The following is an 18361-nucleotide window of genomic DNA, read 5'->3' on the forward strand; positions in this document are numbered from 1 at the left end:
AACAGAACAGTCAGAGAATGGACAGTGACCTGACAGAGGTTGGTGTGAGGTCAGTGAACAATGATTGGCAATGGTCACACACAGTCAGTCATGTCTTAGGACCTATTCTCTTCCAGATCTCCAAAGTGGTCAGGGTTGAGAGAGTTAATACCAATAGGAATGTTTTCAAATGATATCAATCCACAAATTAAAGGCCAGACTCAGTGACTCACAGCAGGTCATAGTAACTGCATGACATTGGTCTTTGTTTACCGGTTTGTCTGGTCCGGTATGAATTACTTACATTCCGTCATCATAGCTTGACTGACTGACTGAGTTTAGTTTTACGCCACTTTTAGCAATATTCCAGCAACATCACGGCAGGGGACACCAGAAAAGGGCTTCACACCGTGTACCCATCTGGGGATTCGAACCCGGGTCTTCGGCGTGACGAGCCAACGCTTTAACCACTAAGCTACCCCACCGCCCCCATCATAGCTTGAATATTGCTGAGTGGGGTGTTAATCAAACAAACATCATTCATAGGTAAAAGTGAGTGAGCTTAGTGTTATGCCGCTTTTAGCAATATTCCAGCAATATCATGGTGGGAGAAACCAGAAATGGGCTTCACACATTGTGCCCATGTGGGGAATCAAACCCAGGGCTTCAGCTTGACAGGCGAACGCCTTAACCACTAGGCTACCCCACACAACTTGTAGGTAAAAGATTATCTTACCTCAAAAGACTGTGAAAAGTTGATGACGTCTGGTCTTTTCTTAATCACCTGAAAGAACCCAGTGGAAGTATCAGTATCATTGTGTCCACTTGAAATAGCATTGTGTGTCAGCAACACATGAACAAGCTTCTTGTGTTAAAACTGCTCTTTTGTGAGATACTGAACAGAGATTTAATGTTTTCACTTCAGTAAACAGAACTCACTTTCATCTCAACCTGGCACATATAGATTTATATTCTAGGAGTGTTTGTGAGAGACTGTGTCTTAGAGAGTGTGTGAAAGCGTGTGTGTGTTTTCAGGGTATTCAGGGTGCTGTGTGACTGTGTGCATGTGTTTGGTGGGGGTAATGGTGGATGTGGGGTGATGGTGGGGGTAATGGTGGATGTGGGGGTGATGGTGGGTGTAATGGTAGGGGTGGGGTTGATGGTGGATGGGGGTGATGGTGGGGTGATGGTGGGGTGTGGGTAGGGGTGGGTGTGGGTGTAAAGGTGGGGGGTAGGTTGGGGGTTTGATGGTGGATGTGGGGGTGATGGTGGGTGTAATGGTGGGGGTTAATGGTGGATGTGGGGGTGATGGTGATGGTGGGTGTAATGGTGGGTGTGATGGTGGGGTGGGGGTAATGGTGGGGGTGATTATGCGGTTGAGGTGAAGGTTGAGGTGAAGGTAGGGGTGATGGTGGGGGTGGAGATGCCACTCCTTAGACTTATATAAGAGACAGAATACTTTTCTGTCAAATGATGATAGCAGTCCCCCTACTGAATGTCCTCACTACTTGAACTGCTGGTACTCCTCACCTCAGACAGCATGAATAGGACGCCACACACAAACTGGGGACTGTGGTAGGAGCAGACCTGCAGCATCCTCTTGATGAAAGCCTGGAACAGGGCATGCCACTCAACCATCAAGCTCATGCTTACTTTCATTATACTGACTGACTGAGTTTGGTTTTACGCCGCTTTTAGCAATATTCCAGCAACATCACGGCTGGGGACACCAGAAATTGGATTCACACATTGTACCCATGTGGGGATTCAAACCCGGGTCTCCGGCGTGACGAGACAACGCTTTAACCACTAGGCTACCCCACCGGCCCCTACTTTCATTATACAGTGGAAAGGATGCTACTTAAGGATTCACATTTCCTGAACATTAAACAACCAAATGCACAATCATATTCAAATTTGCCACTTTATGTGATGATCCAAATACATGTACTGATAATCTAACCCCTTATGGTCACCGTGATTAAGTGTAGGTGTGCATGAGAATCAAATAGATTTGCCAAACACAGCCAGATACAATCTCTAACAATAGGAATATAAAGCACACCTTGATTCGTTTCTGAGATGTGTCTGTGCGCATTGTCTTGAATATGAGATTGAGGAACATGGCTTGTTTAGAAGATGTCTTTAGGGCCGGGGCAGCCAGCTTCTTGTACAGCGCCACATAGAACCGGTCACTCAGCGTCTCACTAGAAGAACATATCGACTCAAGGAATACTCAACAATAGGTAGGGGGTATAAAAATAAAGGACAAAATATTCTTTTGTTTAATGAAGTTGAAATGATGCCAAACTGGATTCAGTTCCATTCCATTGAAGACTGAGATACGTATTTGAATTGCAACAATTTTGTGTCATTCAGTGCCAAACTGGAGAGACTGAATACATCCTTATGAAAAATTGAGTGGAATATTAACTTACGGATTGGATATCTTTAAAATTAGTTAAAAATTCTAGTTAAAAGGACCTCTCACCTTGAGTCTGTGACGTGATGTAGCAACATGAGAGCCTGGACACTAGTGTTGAAGTTGACCAGGTGCACGATCTTGTACAGGCTGTCCAGCTGCTCGCTCAGGTAACTCTTCTCACCTGCACATGATTACAATCACATCACAAACAAAAGACATCCATGTCTGATACACAAGTCACCACAGTCATACAGGGTATTGGCAGTCTGAGGATATAATCAGTACGATGGGTGAAAATTGAGTGTGAAGTGAGATTTATTGTCATTTACATGTTGGAGGGAAGCCAATAACAATGTCGTCAGCAATATTCCAGCTATTATAAAAAGGTTTATAAATGATCAAGTCTGCACAAGATGAACCAGTAGTTGTTGAAAGCATGCATGATCCTCATGTGACATTCAATTGCCAAGTCCATGAGACAAACTGGACATAAAAATGCTTAGAAGTACCCCAAGGAGGACCGCTCTGTAAAAGAATCAAGCCTAATGATGACTTTGTATTGCCAAATCTAGAACCTCTAGAAACTCTACCATGTCAGCTAACTAGCCTCAAACTAGACTCACGTTAAAATATAGTACAGCATTATTGTGAACAGTCACATGTCCAGCAGCCACAAGAACATGATATTGCTCTCACCTTTAGCATAGGGAAAGGCCCGATGGACTCCTGTCAACAGGGCACTCATCATCTTGCTGTCAATCTCCCCTTTCTGGACAAAGGCCTGGAATACAAACATAACAACACTGATCTACACAAGGTAGAAATGGGTAGGGTACATTTTGTTTGTTGTTGAACACCGTACTCAGCAATATTCCAGCTATATGATGGGGGTTAAGGATGTAACAAACAAGCTTGCCACAAAACAGTGAGTGAGTGAGTGAGTGAGTGAGTGAGTGGGTGGGTGAGTGAGTGAGTGAGTGAGTGAGTGAGTGAGTGAGTGAGTGAGTGAGTGAGTGAGTGAGTGAGTGAGTGAGTGAGTGAGTGAGTGAGTGAGTGAGTGAGTGAGTGAGTGAGTGAGTGAGTGAGTGAGTGAGTGAGTGAGTGAGTGAGTGAGTGAGTGAGTGAGTGAGTGAGTGAGTGAGTGAGTGAGTGAGTGTGAGTGAGTGAGTGAGTGGCTTACCCTGAAGAAGGAGAAGTATATCTTAATGAGCTGTGAGGCCAGCTCTTCATCCTCAGCATCCAGGACTATCTGGTTGAGGAAACACATTGCATAATATCTGAAACAAACAAAACCATCACTGGCAGCTACTATCTGCAGTTAATATCACTGATGTTTTGCATAAGGACTTTTTGTTGCTTAATGCCACACTATCACAGCTATATCACAATCTGGTTGAGGAAACACATTGCATAGTTTTCTGAGAAAGGATCTCTTACAAGGGTTAGACAAAAAAAGAACAAATCAAAAAGGTTGTATGATATTTTCAAAAGAAATAAGATGTTACAGCTTTTAAAAGATAAAACGTTGTTTAATGTCAAGTAGTCTGAACAGTCTCTTTGTTTAGACAAAGTAGTGACAATACTCACTGTGCCCTGTCCGAGATGTTCGGCCGGTACAGGATCACCTCTACAGCGCTGGCCACTACAGCGTTCATGTTTGGGTGCTGACTCACTGCAGGGAGGAACAAAACAACTGATAACATCTCATGTCAGTAGACGGTGAGGCTAGAATGTCGAACTGACATGCCACAACATTAAACTCAACAATACCATATTTGATGAACTTCATTCTGTCAAGTGAACATTACCATGTCTACTGCTATGTGCTAGTCATCATTGGTAGATGTCTGATACAGGCTGGGAGGCATTAGATATGCTATTGCTTGCTTACCCAGTTTGGTTAGCAGGTAAGATGCCTTGGCAGCTATCTTGTAGTCTGGATCTCCTAGTTTGTTGGCCAACATGGGCAGCAGCTCCTATAGACACATGACAAATATTCACATATAGACAAAGGGCAAATATTCACCTATAGACACATGGCAAATATTCACCTACAGACACATGGCAAATATTCACCTACAGAAACATGGCAAATATTCACCTATAGACACATGACAAATATTCACCTATAGACACATAAAATATTCACCTATAGATACATGGCAAATATTCACCTACAGACACATGGCAAATATTCACCTATAGACACATGGCAAATATTCACCTACAGACACATGGCAAATATTCCCCTATAGACACATGGCAAATTTTCACCTACAGACACATGGCAAATATTCACCTACAGACACATTCCCCTACGGCAAATATTCACCTACAGACACATGGCAAATATTCCCCTATAGACACATGGCAAATTTTCACCTACAGACACATGGCTAACACTACATTCACTCTCCAACATTGCATGGATAGCAGATTTACCAGGCTGGTAGGGACGGGAATGTTCAGACACCCAAAATAACCCTACTCCTATTCCAGAAAGCAACCATAGCACTACAACTATTGTTAGCTTATGTAAAAGCATAGAAATATGACCATCTTGGACTAAGATTGTTTTGAGAATCTAGTCCTACTCCCATGGAAAGACCAAATACTGCAAGATGAAAGCAAGGACTATTAATGTGGTAAGCCCAAACAACTCTGCTTTTACCATGCCAATTAAGGCAGTGAAGAAAGTAAACATGGAATGAACTGAACTAACTGTTTTGTCTAAGTATTACAGCTATAAGGATGGTTTGTCATGGGCAAGAGTAAAGGGAAATGAAATGGCAGAATACCCAAATCCCACTGGACCTTCCCCCACCATGTCTTGTGATCAACACTCACCTTCTCCCCTTCCGGCTTGTTGGCCAACAAGTAGTATATTGTACCTGGAGCAGGAAGCATCACATAGTTTAATGTGTGGATGTGTCTTAACCACCAGGCTATCAGTACAGTTTTATCAGTACAACATACCCAATTTTTCTCCGTATATTTTGAATGAAAAACACGAGTTTATGACAAGATGGCTATCCTTCTGTTTGACATATCATTTCTCATTTGCATTATTTCAATTGAGTGAGTGAATTTGGTTTAACACCGCTTTTAGCAATACTCCAGCAATATCACAGCAGGGGACACCAGAAATGGGCTTCACACACTGTACCCATGTTGGGAATCGAACTCGGGTCTTTGGCATGAGAAGCCAACGCTTTAACCACCAGGCTACCCCACCACCCCTTATTATTTCAAAGCCATACATAATGCATTAAAGTCAGTGTTCATAGTTAAGTTCACACTTGGCAACATTCCGGGTATATGGCAGCAGTCTTTAAACAACCGTGTCTGGACCAGACAAACCAGTGATTGATATCATGAGCCCAAGTAGTATACACAATGGGGGTACGGGACCAGGTCCCCCCCCAAGGGCCTAATCCCGTACCATCATTGTATATACTACTACTGAGTTGCATGCAAAATTTGACGAAAATCGGTCGAATAGTTTCTGAAATATTGACTTTTAAGTGAGCATGGGGTCGGTCAGGAAAAATCAAGGCCGCATTTCAGACGACCACAAATTGGTGTTTCGAAAGTTTTTTCAACACGTGTTCAGACGACGACAAAGCAGTGTTACGAAATGTTTTTTGACGCGCGTTTCAGACGACGACAAAGCGGTGTTACGAATGTTTTTTGATGCGAGTTCTGACGATGACAAAGCAGTGTTTTTAATGTATTTTTAAAGCGCGTTCAGATGACGACAAAGCGGTGTTTTGAATGTTTTTTAACGCGCATTCCGACTACGACAAAGCGATGTTACGAATGTTTTTCAACGCGCGTTCTGACGGCAACGAAGCGGTGTTTTGAATGTTTTTTTACGCGCCTTCTGACGACGACAAAGCGGTGTTACGAAATGTTTCTTTAACACGCGTTTTGACAATGACAAAGCGGTGTTACGAAATGTTTCTCCACCCGCGTTCTGACGACAACAAAACGGTGTTTTTGAATGCTTTTTAACGCATGTTCTGACGATGACAAAGCGGTGTTTTGAATGGGTTTTTTAACGCGCGTTCTGACGATGACAAAGCGGTGTTTTGAATGGGTTTTTTTACCCGCTTTCCGTCGACGACAAAGCGGTGTTTCGAATGTTGTTGTTTTTAACGCGAGTTCAGACGACAACAAAGCGGTGTTACGAATATTTTTGACGCCCGTTCTGACGAAGACAAAGCGGTGTTGCGACAAAGCGGTGTTTCGATTGTTATTTTAACATGCGTCCTGACGACGCCGGAGTGTTTTTTTTTAAAATGTTTCTCTAGGCGCTTTCCGACGACAACAAAGCGGTGTTTTTTAATGTTTCTCGACATGTGTTCAGACAACGACAAAGCAGTGTTTTTTAATGTTTCTCGACGACGACAAAGCAGTGTTTCGAATGTCTTTTAACGCGCGTTCTGACGACGACAAAGCAGTGTTTTTAAATGTTTTTAACGCGTATTCCGACGACGACAAAGCAGTGTTTTTTAATGTTTTTTAATGCGTATTCCCACGACGACAAAGCAGTGTTTTGATTGTTGTTTTAATACACGTTCAGACGACGACAAAGCAGTGTTTTTGAATGTTTCACGAGGCGTGTTCCGACGACGACAAAGCGGTGTCAAGAAATATTCAAAAACACTGCTTTGTCGTCCATCTGAATCTTAGCGTTTAAAAACATTTAAAGAGCTTTGTCGCCGCCGGAATACTCATTAAAACATTCAAAACACTGCTTTGTTGTCGTAGCGCAAGGTCGAGAAACATTGTCGTAACACCGCTTTATTGTCGTCAAAACACGCGTCAAAAAACATTTCGTATCACTACTTTGTCGTCGTCTGAAACGCGGCCTTGATTTTTCCTGACCGACCCCATGCTCACTTAAAAGTCAGTATTTCAGAAACTATTCGACCGATTTTCGTCAAATTATGCATGCAACTCAGTAGTAGTATATACAATGATGGTACGGGATTAGAGCCTCCCCAAGGACTCAATTTTTTAAATTGAGCCCTTGGGGAGGGCCCTGTTCCTGTACCCCCATATGTATACAGTGAAGCCCCATTAGTCCGGACTCCGATAATCCGGATAACTCACCTCCCGGGCGATTTTAGCTTGTTACCAATCTATGCCTATTTAATTTGCCTCGATAATTCGGTTTCCGGAACCGGACGGTAAGTAGCTGTAACCAATCAGTAAAATAAACAGTAAATTGCTTCACAGTCCGGATGCTGTAAGTCGTGTTCACGAACCATAACAACACCCCTAGGCAATGTTTACTTAACTGGCCATAAACAAGTTGACAAGATGAACTCTTGTTAACTTTTGAGAAATGTCGATTAAGGGTTGTTGTTTTAATTAGACATTAAAATCTCCCGACGGAAGATGCTGTACATTTACAATTTGATTGACACCACAATACAAAGGCGTGGATGACAAGTGAGCTATTTTGTGATTGGCTAATGTACTTTGACAGACAGATGCGGTCAGGTGGACTTAAAGTGATTTTGCTTCTCAACAACACTGCAAGTCACAAGTGTGCTTCGCTAACTTTGCGAAATGTGACCAAATACCACGTCTCATATTCAACCGATGGATGCAGGAATAATTCGGACATTCAAGGCATACTACAATAGATCGCTTGTTAGACATTACCTCACCTGAGCTGAGGAAGGACGTGATCAGACACGTCGGATCAACATGCGGATGTCACTCGGTAAAATTATTCATGTGATGAATTCAATGAGGAAGGTTAAACGAACACAAACAACAATGAAAGACTTTTTGCTATGACTATAGATTATTGTTGTGCTTGCTATTCATTGTTTAATAAGCTTTAAATTAAATGCTTATTTGTTTTATCCAGATTCGTGTCGTTTTTGTAATAGTAAGGGAAGCAACTCTTGCTTGAACTTGGGTCTTGATTCAGTAGTCCGGACTATTTGCAATCCAGACGAATTTGCCGAGAAACGTAACCGTCCGGATAAACGAGGCTTCACTGTACTACTGCCCATGCCATTGGGTATGAAGAACTCTGATCAGGTCACTGTGCCTGACCACCAGATCCTGCAGTCACTTAAAATGACTGGCAGGGAAGAATTCTTAGTTGGAATACTCCTGGAGGGAAGAAATTGTCAGTGACATAAGTACACTTTACTTACTTAAAGCTGTCTCTTTGGGTGTTATCAGTGTATCATATGACATTGTCTGAAACATAACATCAACTTTAAGTGCATGAAAAACATAAACTATAACTCCATATAACAATTTCATCTTCAAACTAGTAGTTATTACACAGATGATGACACCACTTATTCAAACTGTTAATATCAGAAGAAATCAAAAGGTGTTTTGAACATCTTCTTTGACGGGCATTTAGAAGTTGGTGTGATGAACAACGGGGAAAGTACTATGGATATACAACTCTTTATCATAACGTAAGTGCTTACATTATAATTAAGAGTTGTATAACTTTGGAACCTTCTCTGTTGTTCAGTGTTTTGAAGGACAGGAAGTTATCTCACATCAACAGCTTTAATAAATGCAGCATATTTCTCCTTCAGTTGATTTTCGAAATGCCACAGCAGGAGTGTCCTGTCAATGGTGTCCTTGTTTCCACTGGCCAGTCTCTCTAGTCCCGGCAAAGATTGCTGCAAGAGACATACATACACATAGCTCACTCAATGGATGTGCTGGGACACATAGATTGGTAACACTTGATTTCCCTCACTTTATTTACATACCTCCTGACAACATCTCACTACTAGTACTACATCAATACTCATACTGATTTCAAATAATAGTCTTACCTATTCGAGCTTTAAATTCTCCACATTTGTCATGACAGTGAGTGAGTTTAGTTTTACACTGCACTCAGCAATATTCCAACTATATGGCGGAAGTCTGTAAATAACCGAGTCTGGACCAGACAATCCAGTGGTCAACATCATAAGCATCATCTACCCAGTTGGGATGTGATGACATGTTTCAATCAAGTCAGCGAGCCTGACCACCAGATTTCCTTAGTCACCTCTTACGACAAGCATGGGTTACTGAAGATCATTTCTAACCTGGATCTTCATGAGTTTGCCATGACAGAACCATGGTACCTACCATTATCAGCTGAAGCTAGGGAGGTGAGCCACTTCTATGACGAAGACACAGTTAAACAAAGTTTACCCTGACCAATGTGCTAAAACTGAATATAAATCAACAACTTCAAAGCTTCTTTCATTAATTACTTTTACTGCAATTATTATGAAAATATTGACAGTTAAACTGCCGCTGCTTTACACTGTTAGGAGATATCTGTGACTTGAATCATGCTGGACATTACTACTAACCTGAGTTCAACAACAGTCATAGATAACAGTCAGTCATACCTGATGAAAACATTTGAGTTTTCTGTGGCTGGGTAACAGATCAGACAGGAACAGATCCTTCAAGGCCGCTAGCAGACAAGGGAGACAACTTGATTAACACACCATGTACACAAAATGTTTACTACATGAAGCATACAGCAACTGGACATATACTGATTTGAAGAACAAGTGAAGATGCCAATCAAAAACAACAACAATAGGACTATACAATATATAAACAGCCTATAGATCACCAGCAACTGAAGGTAGATCACCATACTAAGGACCATGGGGACTTACAGTACTTTGCTACCTACAAATGTATGTCTGTGTGGCAGCTTGTACTAGTCTGCACAAATACTGGTTTAAAATGCTACCCCATTGAGATGCCCTGCTATAGTTTGACATGGGTAGCCCTCTCAGACCAGTATACAGACTCTAAGAGAACAGGGGCTCCTTAGACAAAGCAACGTTTTCTAAGGTTAACCGTAACTCCCATTCCTTAACATTGTACTAAGGTTACCTCAATGACTTAAGATCGCCTTAGGGCTTTGTGAAGAGAGGCACAGGGCCTGTATTTTCGAAACGATCGTAGCCCTAAGAATTCATAACTTTGATCGTAGGTAAAGTGATAAGAATGGGCTTAAGAGGTTTGTTGGGCTTTCGGAAATTTAGGCCCTGATCCTTGTTTTATCCCCTTAATGCCAAAAACAAGGCAAAGTAGCAACAAGTACCATTTGTCAACATCATTGGTGTGACATGGTCAGAGATGAACAATCAACAAGTGGCAGACACTCTATCCATGAGTCACAATGAGTTTTGGACTTGGTCGTGTATTAACACATGTGACTACACAGTCTCACATAAAATATAGAAGTTACATTCTGAACTAGTGTTTGATGTTATCATGAAGTCTTCAAAAACCCTGACAAGGCCAATACTGATGGATATCCATTTGATGTCTACTAGGGGTGGGCATTGCAGAGAATTTTCACATTGCGATATATTGCGATGCGAAAACGCATATATTGCGATACGTATTGCAATATATTGCATGAAGTATTCTTAAACAAAACTACTTATAATCGAGTTAATACTTGATTTACAAAGCTAAAACACAACAAAATCACTACGCTTGATTAAGCTATAATAACAACTTTCAGTCATAACAAAATAAAAATGTAAATAATATTTGGCACAAATGAAACAAGGAAATATCCGAAGATTTCCGAGTGTTAGGAAGTTTTCTGAATGCAAGTCAAAATACCGGTTTTCGATCAGCGTATCGCAATACGTATAGTTTTCATGTCTGAACCGGTAAAAATCGGTAAACCGGTTATATTGAGCAGCCCTAATGTCTACGTGAGTCCTGTACATATTCCCAAATGTAGTATTGAGGCATAACTGAACAAAATACCACTAACCTGCAAGCTATAATCAATTACAGATAATGTATCAGGAGTGAATCAGATTTACAAACTTTTAACTATATTTCACCTGTACATTTCCCTGTATATTACAATTATCCTTTCTTAGAGGAAAAAGTTGTTGTCTATAAAGATAGGACCAGATAAAGGTTACTTACCAACAGCAGCCATTGCGTCCCTCTTGCTCTTTTTCCTGGCCATGTTCACAAGACTCTCCATACTGGTAAGAGTGTGCACAGGGGACTCCCCGACCAGAAGTGTCAGGGCGGCCAACTTGTCGGACCACGTGCCAGACGCCAGCACAGTCTTCATCCATTTTGTGTCCGACCGTTTGCTGTTTTCACGCTCTGGAGTTGAGTATGTCAACATAGTCATGATGGGACTCTCTTGTCTTCAAGTCAGTGAAATATTTCCATCTATATTGAGGGAATTATTTCTATGGAGGCCACTTTAATGATATGAATCTACACCGAAATGTTGTTCTATCCAACATACAAGAAGCTGTCATCTATAATGTTATATGCAACAGTAATGACTCTGTAACTTGTGGAATGCTGATCAAACAATCACTTTAACATGATCAATATTTTAACCTTTGTAGCCAACTTTGAGCGAAAGACAAATGTACAAATTCTGATCATTTGAACACAAAGTAATACAGAGCCGAACAATTAGACCTAAACAATGTCTACAATAACAATCGCCAAGTAACATATATTATGAATTAAATGACTGACCGACAGTTGATGAAACGATTTGAGAGTTTCAGACTGCTGCACCTACATATATCATCTATGCTATTTACTCCCTTCGTTACTGCAGTACTGACACTATGCCTGCTGCTGTTTGCCATCTATACCTTGCAGGTGACAGTGGCAGGAGCATTTGTCACGCAACAAAACATAATTAACTCCTCATGTTCTCACGTTTTGAATAGAGAGCCACCTCATCAGCCAACAGCTTCGACGCAAATGACTCCATCTGTTGTACCACAGACTCCGGTGTCTGGCCAGTGTTGGGGGCCTCATCCTGACAAAACAAATACACACTCCAATGCAAAAGTGAGCGAGTTAAGTTCTACGCGGCTTTTAGCAATACAGTGAGACCCCGGATATCCGGACACATTCGGTTTTACGTAAATCGTCCGGATAACTGAATATCCGGATATCTGGATTTCTGTCATCCAGGCTTACCGTATACTACCATCTATAAGCCGAATTTTGAGGATAAAAACAGTGTGTAGAAGGGGGTCGGCTTATCTTCATGAGTTACGCTTTCGTCAAACTTTTTTCTAGGGGTAAGAAAACAACATCACAATACTTCGCGTGAACAAACAACAAAAGACAACTTTGTCAGTAAAGACGTCAAATTTGCAATTAAACATCACTAGACAAGATTATTTACCTTTTAAGTTCTAAGTTGTTTTTGCTGGGCATTAAGATAACCGTGTGTATTTGAGCCGGAAATAGCAATCAGCTGTGCATACGTTTCAAACATGCACAATAATATTAGTAGGTGTTTGAACGGTAGCGAGCATACACTTCTGGTTTAAAATCACTTCCAAACCAGCATGGTCGTTTTGATTTGCCAACTACAATTCACTCTGTGTCAGACAGGCCTACTAATCACCACCAATACCCTGCTGATCGATCATTAATCCGGATTAGCAGACCATGTGTCAAAACACGTGGGACACTCGCGCTTCACTTCACACGGTCAGTGGAAGATCAAAGCTTTCGTGCGGATAAGTGAGTCAATTTTGTGTTGATTTAACCGGTTGGTTTGTAAAATTTACTGTCGGGGAGCGGAAACTGCATATCCGTTATAGACAGTCACTTTTAACCAAGAGATATTTTTTTTTGAAAATTGACTGGAAGGCGAGGTTTCCGGATATTTGGGGTCCGGGTATCTGGGGTCTCACTGTATTCCAGCAATATCACAGCAGGGGACACCAGAAATGGGCTTCACACATTGTACCCATGTGGGAGAATTGAACCCAGGTCTTCAGCGTGACGAGCGAACGCTTTAATCACTAGGCTAACCCCACCGCCCCCCCAATGCAAAAGAATTTAGAGTGAGTGAGTGAACTAATTTAGTTTTACACTGCTTTTAGCAATATCATGAAGGGGGACACCAGAAATGGGTTTCACACATTGTGCCCATGTGGGGAATTGAACCCCACACCTTACCTCGTCATACCATCTCTCTGTCCCCTTCAGGAGGAGGTACTTGCGGGGTTTGTAGGTAGCAATATGTTTATCCCAGTCCACCCTGATGGTCCTCAGTATGCTGTAGTTCACAGGATCAGTTGAACTGGAAATTTCATCATCCTGGACTTTGAACTTGTTTTTCTTTTTCTTCTTTTTTGTTGAACTGGATACAGCCTGTGTCTGTTCCTCCTGTGTCACTGTTTCATCCTTGTCTTCATCTTTTGGAGCTGACACATCTTCATCATCTGCTTCATCTTCATCAGCAATGATGCTGCACACAACATACTGAGTTCAGTTTATCTAACATTCAAGCTAACATGATGAAACAGTATTTGATTTTCAATTTAACCCATCTCTTGTTAAAGTTTAAAAAACTAGTAAAATTAAGTAAGTACTTCAAAATCACCCAGCTCTTCAATCATGCTCCATGAAAATGATTTCTGAGCTTCATGGAAACTAGTCTTGCATGTCAATAGCAATTAAACAATTTTCATGAAGGATCAAGCACATACCTTTGGCCTCTGTACTTGTGTAGGTCAAGTTTCTTTATGAGATCACGGATCTAGACAAAAATCACAAATTCATTAAGTATAGATACATTAGTAACATTACCATAATCATTGTAGATGTGATACATCTAAACCATTTATGAGAAATACTGTTGATGTCAGTTAAATGGAATGACAAAATGCTTTAGGCACTCGATCACTTATGCTGACTGGCAGAAAAGGGAGAAAACTCCTCCTGTTCACAGTTGCAGAGCAAGACATACCTCATCATGTTTGACTGGTTCTGCATCAAAATCCTCTTTAAAGCCCTCAATGTCCTCTTCAGTGTCCTCCAAATCTGCCACTAGTTGCAGGTCATTCTGCACAACAAAAACACAAATGAATAAGGACATGTAAACATGTTCAAGCCATGATTATAAGCTGATAAAATTACATCATGGAATTCCTGTATTTGAATGGATTGGAGTAATAGTACAAAATGTAGATATAAATAAGCTTGCATATTCCCAAGGAAACTGCTGCACAAGGCTGGAATTATTAAGTTACATTTTGGCTGGACTAGTGACAAATCTTTGCTTGTCCAATCAAAATCAAGAAACAAATCAGGTTCATAAACAAAACAGAGCAACTATCATTATGGTCTCTGATGGCATGATGATTGAGCGCTTTAATTCAATGCTAGTTCAGCAAACATGTGACCCTCGGACTCTTAGATCGACAGCTAAGTATAAGCCCTAAAGATATCTCTTTCTCATGATTTCATAACAAAAACGGAACCTTAAGAAAATCAAAACTTGTCCCATGTTCAGACCTGCGATGTTAGGATGCATGCAGCTCCAATATAATATAGATTTACTTAATAACCTGCATTCCTGTGCATAAAAATGAAAATTACAGAATCAGAAAATTTATGTATATCAGTATTATTGTTAGTTCCCATATGTAATCCTTTTAGCACAATGAATTAAGTTGAAACTGAAAAATATCCCAAAATATATTTCAAACAAGGTGCTTTCATAAACTATTACTTATAAACAATGATAAAATATGCTGCTGCATGGTATTGTTAGTAAACAAATAGTGAAAACTTTCAACAGCAATGGGTATATTCAGTGACAATGTGTGTAGAGATGATAGATTGCTTATGTCATAAGGCACTGTTTCACAAACGTGTTTGGAAACAAAATTTCACAAACTATGTCATAGAGGCATTGTCATGAACTTTGTCGTGCTGAATTCGGATGGCCAAAATGTGTTTCATACTAGTAGCAATGCTCAAGCTAAGGGCGGATAACTCATCCTGACCTCAGTCAGTGTGGGCTGAAACCCAGGTCATGAGGGTACCCTCAGTTTACGTTGATTTGAAGCAAATCCCTTCTACAAAGATGGGAAATAGTATGTGCACTACAGGCTGTGGTAAATGGCAGATGTGTAATAACTATATTTAGAGCTAGACTTGGTTTAATAGTTTTGTTATGATGAAATATGTTTTGAAAATTTGATTTTGTGGAGGAAAATGTCTTATTACACTAATGAAACTTTCTTATTTTAAAGAAAAAAGTATATACTTAATAAATCATACCTTGAAATATTTTTTTTCAAGTGACAAAGGCATTTTAAAACAAATTCAAAATGGGTGACTTTCACATGCGGTCTGCATTTTTATCAATTTCATGATCGAGTTACCTCCCTTTGAAATCTAAACACCCCTTGCTAATGCTAATCTGTGTGATTTTGTAAAAGTTTTTGTAGCTTTTTCAATGAGAAAGGGTCGTTCAGTCTAGAAAAATTAGACAATTTGCAAATGAAACAAATTGGGAAAATCTGAATGCAAAAATAAATAATGATCAGCCTTTGTCTATTAAGAGCCCATGGCCTGTCTGTCTTGGTAATTCTACCATATCATTTAATTTCACATGAGTTAATATTTAGTAAATTTGTAAATATATCTTATATTTGTTTTAAACGTAGTTATTGTATCAAGTCAAGTCAAGTCAAGTCTGGTTTATTGTATATCAATGTGGTAACAAAAATCATCAAAAAGATGACTATCCCTCCAGTTCCACATAAATCCTAAGATCATTTTTCTGATCCATAAACAAACCCTTACCCGGGAATCAATTCTATATCTAGCCATTGAAATAAAATTTTAGTATTCTGAAAATATCAAAAGGCACCACTTCAGTACTTGGCTGATGCATACAAAGTTTCAGAAAGAATTAATGAACAGTTTTCAAGTTCTGCTCCGGAAACGAAATGAATTACAGACGGATGGACAGGACAGACAGACTGACAGACAAGGTATTACATACTGGTGGGATATTACACATATTTTTCACTGAATAAATGATCATCAAAATCGTTATACATTCCCTAAATCAAAGATTTATCATCAAGTAGGGCAACATATTACAACATATTACACAAGACAGGAAACTTGTACTCTCACTCACTGCATATGCAACTATTCAATACAAACATATCTTCCACTTAGTTCCTTTAACACTTCTCCTTTGAATTTGTGGTTGACATACTGAGTGCAAAGACATTAATGCATGTTTTGGGAGAATTTCATCCATTTCCGGCTAATTTTCTCCACTATTTTTCTATTTATAAAATCACATTGAACACCCTTGACCTTAAATTTTGTTCCCACCGATCAGCAATGATAAGGACACATTTGTGATTTAAAGATTTCATTTTTTTCCACCAAAAGTGAATATTTTATGTACGGTTGTCACTTTTTCTGTTTTGTTTGTTTCTCGAGGTCCTGACGGTGCCATTTTTGTAGGATTTTTCACATGAGATATATGGACAATAAAAATCAATAAAAAATATAGTGTTCTAAGTTAAGGTTCATATGAGATAATGACATTTTTCTTATAATGATATCACATGTTTAGAAAAACCCTTGAGCATAGCTAATGTATGGACGGACGGACGGACGTATCGTGTGTACATCTCCCATTAGCATTTTGGATGGGTTATCAGCTCTTCAATATTACCTTATTGCCACCAAGTGAAACAATTCTGTCTAATGTTAAGTTTTCTTTGATTTTCTTTGGCACATCCACTGATTTAGTTTCCACATTGGAAACACGTGTTTTCTTTTTCGACTTTCCAGCCATTTTCAGGAAGTGGTGAACCGGAAACTGTTACATCGGAAAGACATCGACAAAGTCCGATCGGGGGTAAGTTCTGAATGAAAACGATTTCAGCAGCGCCCTCTATTGTGCAGAAAACAAACAACCGGAGCGATAACTCTGTATGGTTGACACTGAATGTTCGTCCTTGAAAAGAAGGGCAGGAGCTAGACGCAGTCAGTTCACGGACGGAACCCTTTTGACAGGTTGACTGAATCGCTGAGCTGAAGTCAATCGAAAAGCATGGCATCAACTCCTAAGTCCGACCAAGATAAAAGAAAGCAAATTAGTATTCGAGGGATTGCGCCAGTAGAAAATGTATCAAACGTGAAGTCCACTTTCAACAGGCACCTTCACTACACCCTTGTGAAGGATCGAAATGTTGCGACCCCCAGAGACTATTATTTCGCTCTAGCGCACACAGTGCGTGACCACCTCGTAGGAAGATGGATTAGAACTCAACAGTATTATTATGAAATGGACCCAAAGGTGAGAGTTTCTTGAATTTGCAGTTATGTTAATGCAAAACCGGCAAGTTGACACTCAGCTGATTCGGTAATGAAAGGTCGAACCGAATAAGGCTAAGTACAGTGACCTTGACAGTCATATTATCGCTTGGCTTGTATTGTCATAATATTTAAACTGTTAATCACGTGAATGCATCTGACACTCCGAATTTTAGTGCCCTTATCAGTGACCTCTGTTTATTATGTCATATTATTTTCATTAAAACTGGCTTTCTCATGTTATTGTTAGTCAGCAAAAGACAAAACCACTGGCAATGCACTTCCCTTTTACCTCATCATGCTTGAAGGTCTTCTCCATCAGTTTTAAAATAACACACAACCACCTTTACCCTCTCTTTTATCCAGAGGTAAAATTGTGTATTAAATTTTAAAAACCTAAAATTTTAAATCAATGTTTTTTTAGGACAGGGAGACAGTATAAGTATCTCGGAAATACAGGGTTTTATGAGTCCCTCGTAAGGTTGTATTACTCTCGCCTCCGGCTCGGGGAATACAACCTTACTCAGGACTGATAAAACCCTGTATTTCCCGAGACACGATGTGATAACGCATTTAACTAGCCGAATGTTTTTACTAAATCAAAAGAAAACAATATGCATCGAATCGACTTGCTGCCATGTTGACAACAGCTGATCGATTGACCTCAATGCAGCGAACGTTACTACAGGCTTTTCTAACTGCGCGTGGTCACCGAGGCGTGGCGGGATAATATGACTTTTGTACTTCAATGAGTTTTCGTGTGCAAAGGCTTAATGGCCA

At 40.2% G+C, this 18361-nt stretch overlaps 2 protein-coding genes across 2 annotated transcripts in view; one reads left to right on the top strand and one right to left on the bottom strand.

The window, feature by feature from the left end:
* The window catches only part of LOC124285381 (CCAAT/enhancer-binding protein zeta-like), a 28606-nt gene extending 11491 nt beyond the window's left edge, over positions 1 to 17115 (bottom strand). The window contains exons 1-18 of the mRNA XM_046721606.1: positions 16938 to 17115; positions 14196 to 14291; positions 13936 to 13985; positions 13403 to 13694; positions 12140 to 12242; positions 11372 to 11560; positions 9808 to 9875; positions 8950 to 9075; positions 8587 to 8632; positions 5252 to 5295; positions 4296 to 4380; positions 3992 to 4076; positions 3585 to 3681; positions 3101 to 3185; positions 2471 to 2585; positions 2045 to 2186; positions 1510 to 1590; positions 716 to 763 (exon numbers count right to left, since the gene is read on the bottom strand). Of these exons, the coding sequence (XP_046577562.1) occupies positions 716 to 763; positions 1510 to 1590; positions 2045 to 2186; positions 2471 to 2585; positions 3101 to 3185; positions 3585 to 3681; positions 3992 to 4076; positions 4296 to 4380; positions 5252 to 5295; positions 8587 to 8632; positions 8950 to 9075; positions 9808 to 9875; positions 11372 to 11560; positions 12140 to 12242; positions 13403 to 13694; positions 13936 to 13985; positions 14196 to 14291; positions 16938 to 17060 (1875 nt within the window). The 5' untranslated portion in view covers positions 17061 to 17115. The remainder of the gene's footprint in view (positions 1 to 715; positions 764 to 1509; positions 1591 to 2044; positions 2187 to 2470; positions 2586 to 3100; positions 3186 to 3584; positions 3682 to 3991; positions 4077 to 4295; positions 4381 to 5251; positions 5296 to 8586; positions 8633 to 8949; positions 9076 to 9807; positions 9876 to 11371; positions 11561 to 12139; positions 12243 to 13402; positions 13695 to 13935; positions 13986 to 14195; positions 14292 to 16937) is intronic.
* A 72-nt stretch (positions 17116 to 17187) lies between these two features.
* The window catches only part of LOC124285382 (glycogen phosphorylase, muscle form-like), a 40781-nt gene continuing 39607 nt past the window's right edge, over positions 17188 to 18361 (top strand). The window contains exon 1 of the mRNA XM_046721607.1: positions 17188 to 17564. Coding sequence (XP_046577563.1) covers positions 17319 to 17564 — 246 coding nt within the window. The 5' untranslated portion in view covers positions 17188 to 17318. The remainder of the gene's footprint in view (positions 17565 to 18361) is intronic.

The sequence above is a fragment of the Haliotis rubra genome, unplaced genomic scaffold (genome assembly GCF_003918875.1).
Source record: "Haliotis rubra isolate DU_JTF1 unplaced genomic scaffold, ASM391887v1 Scf36, whole genome shotgun sequence".
Classification (NCBI taxonomy): domain Eukaryota; kingdom Metazoa; phylum Mollusca; class Gastropoda; order Lepetellida; family Haliotidae; genus Haliotis; species Haliotis rubra.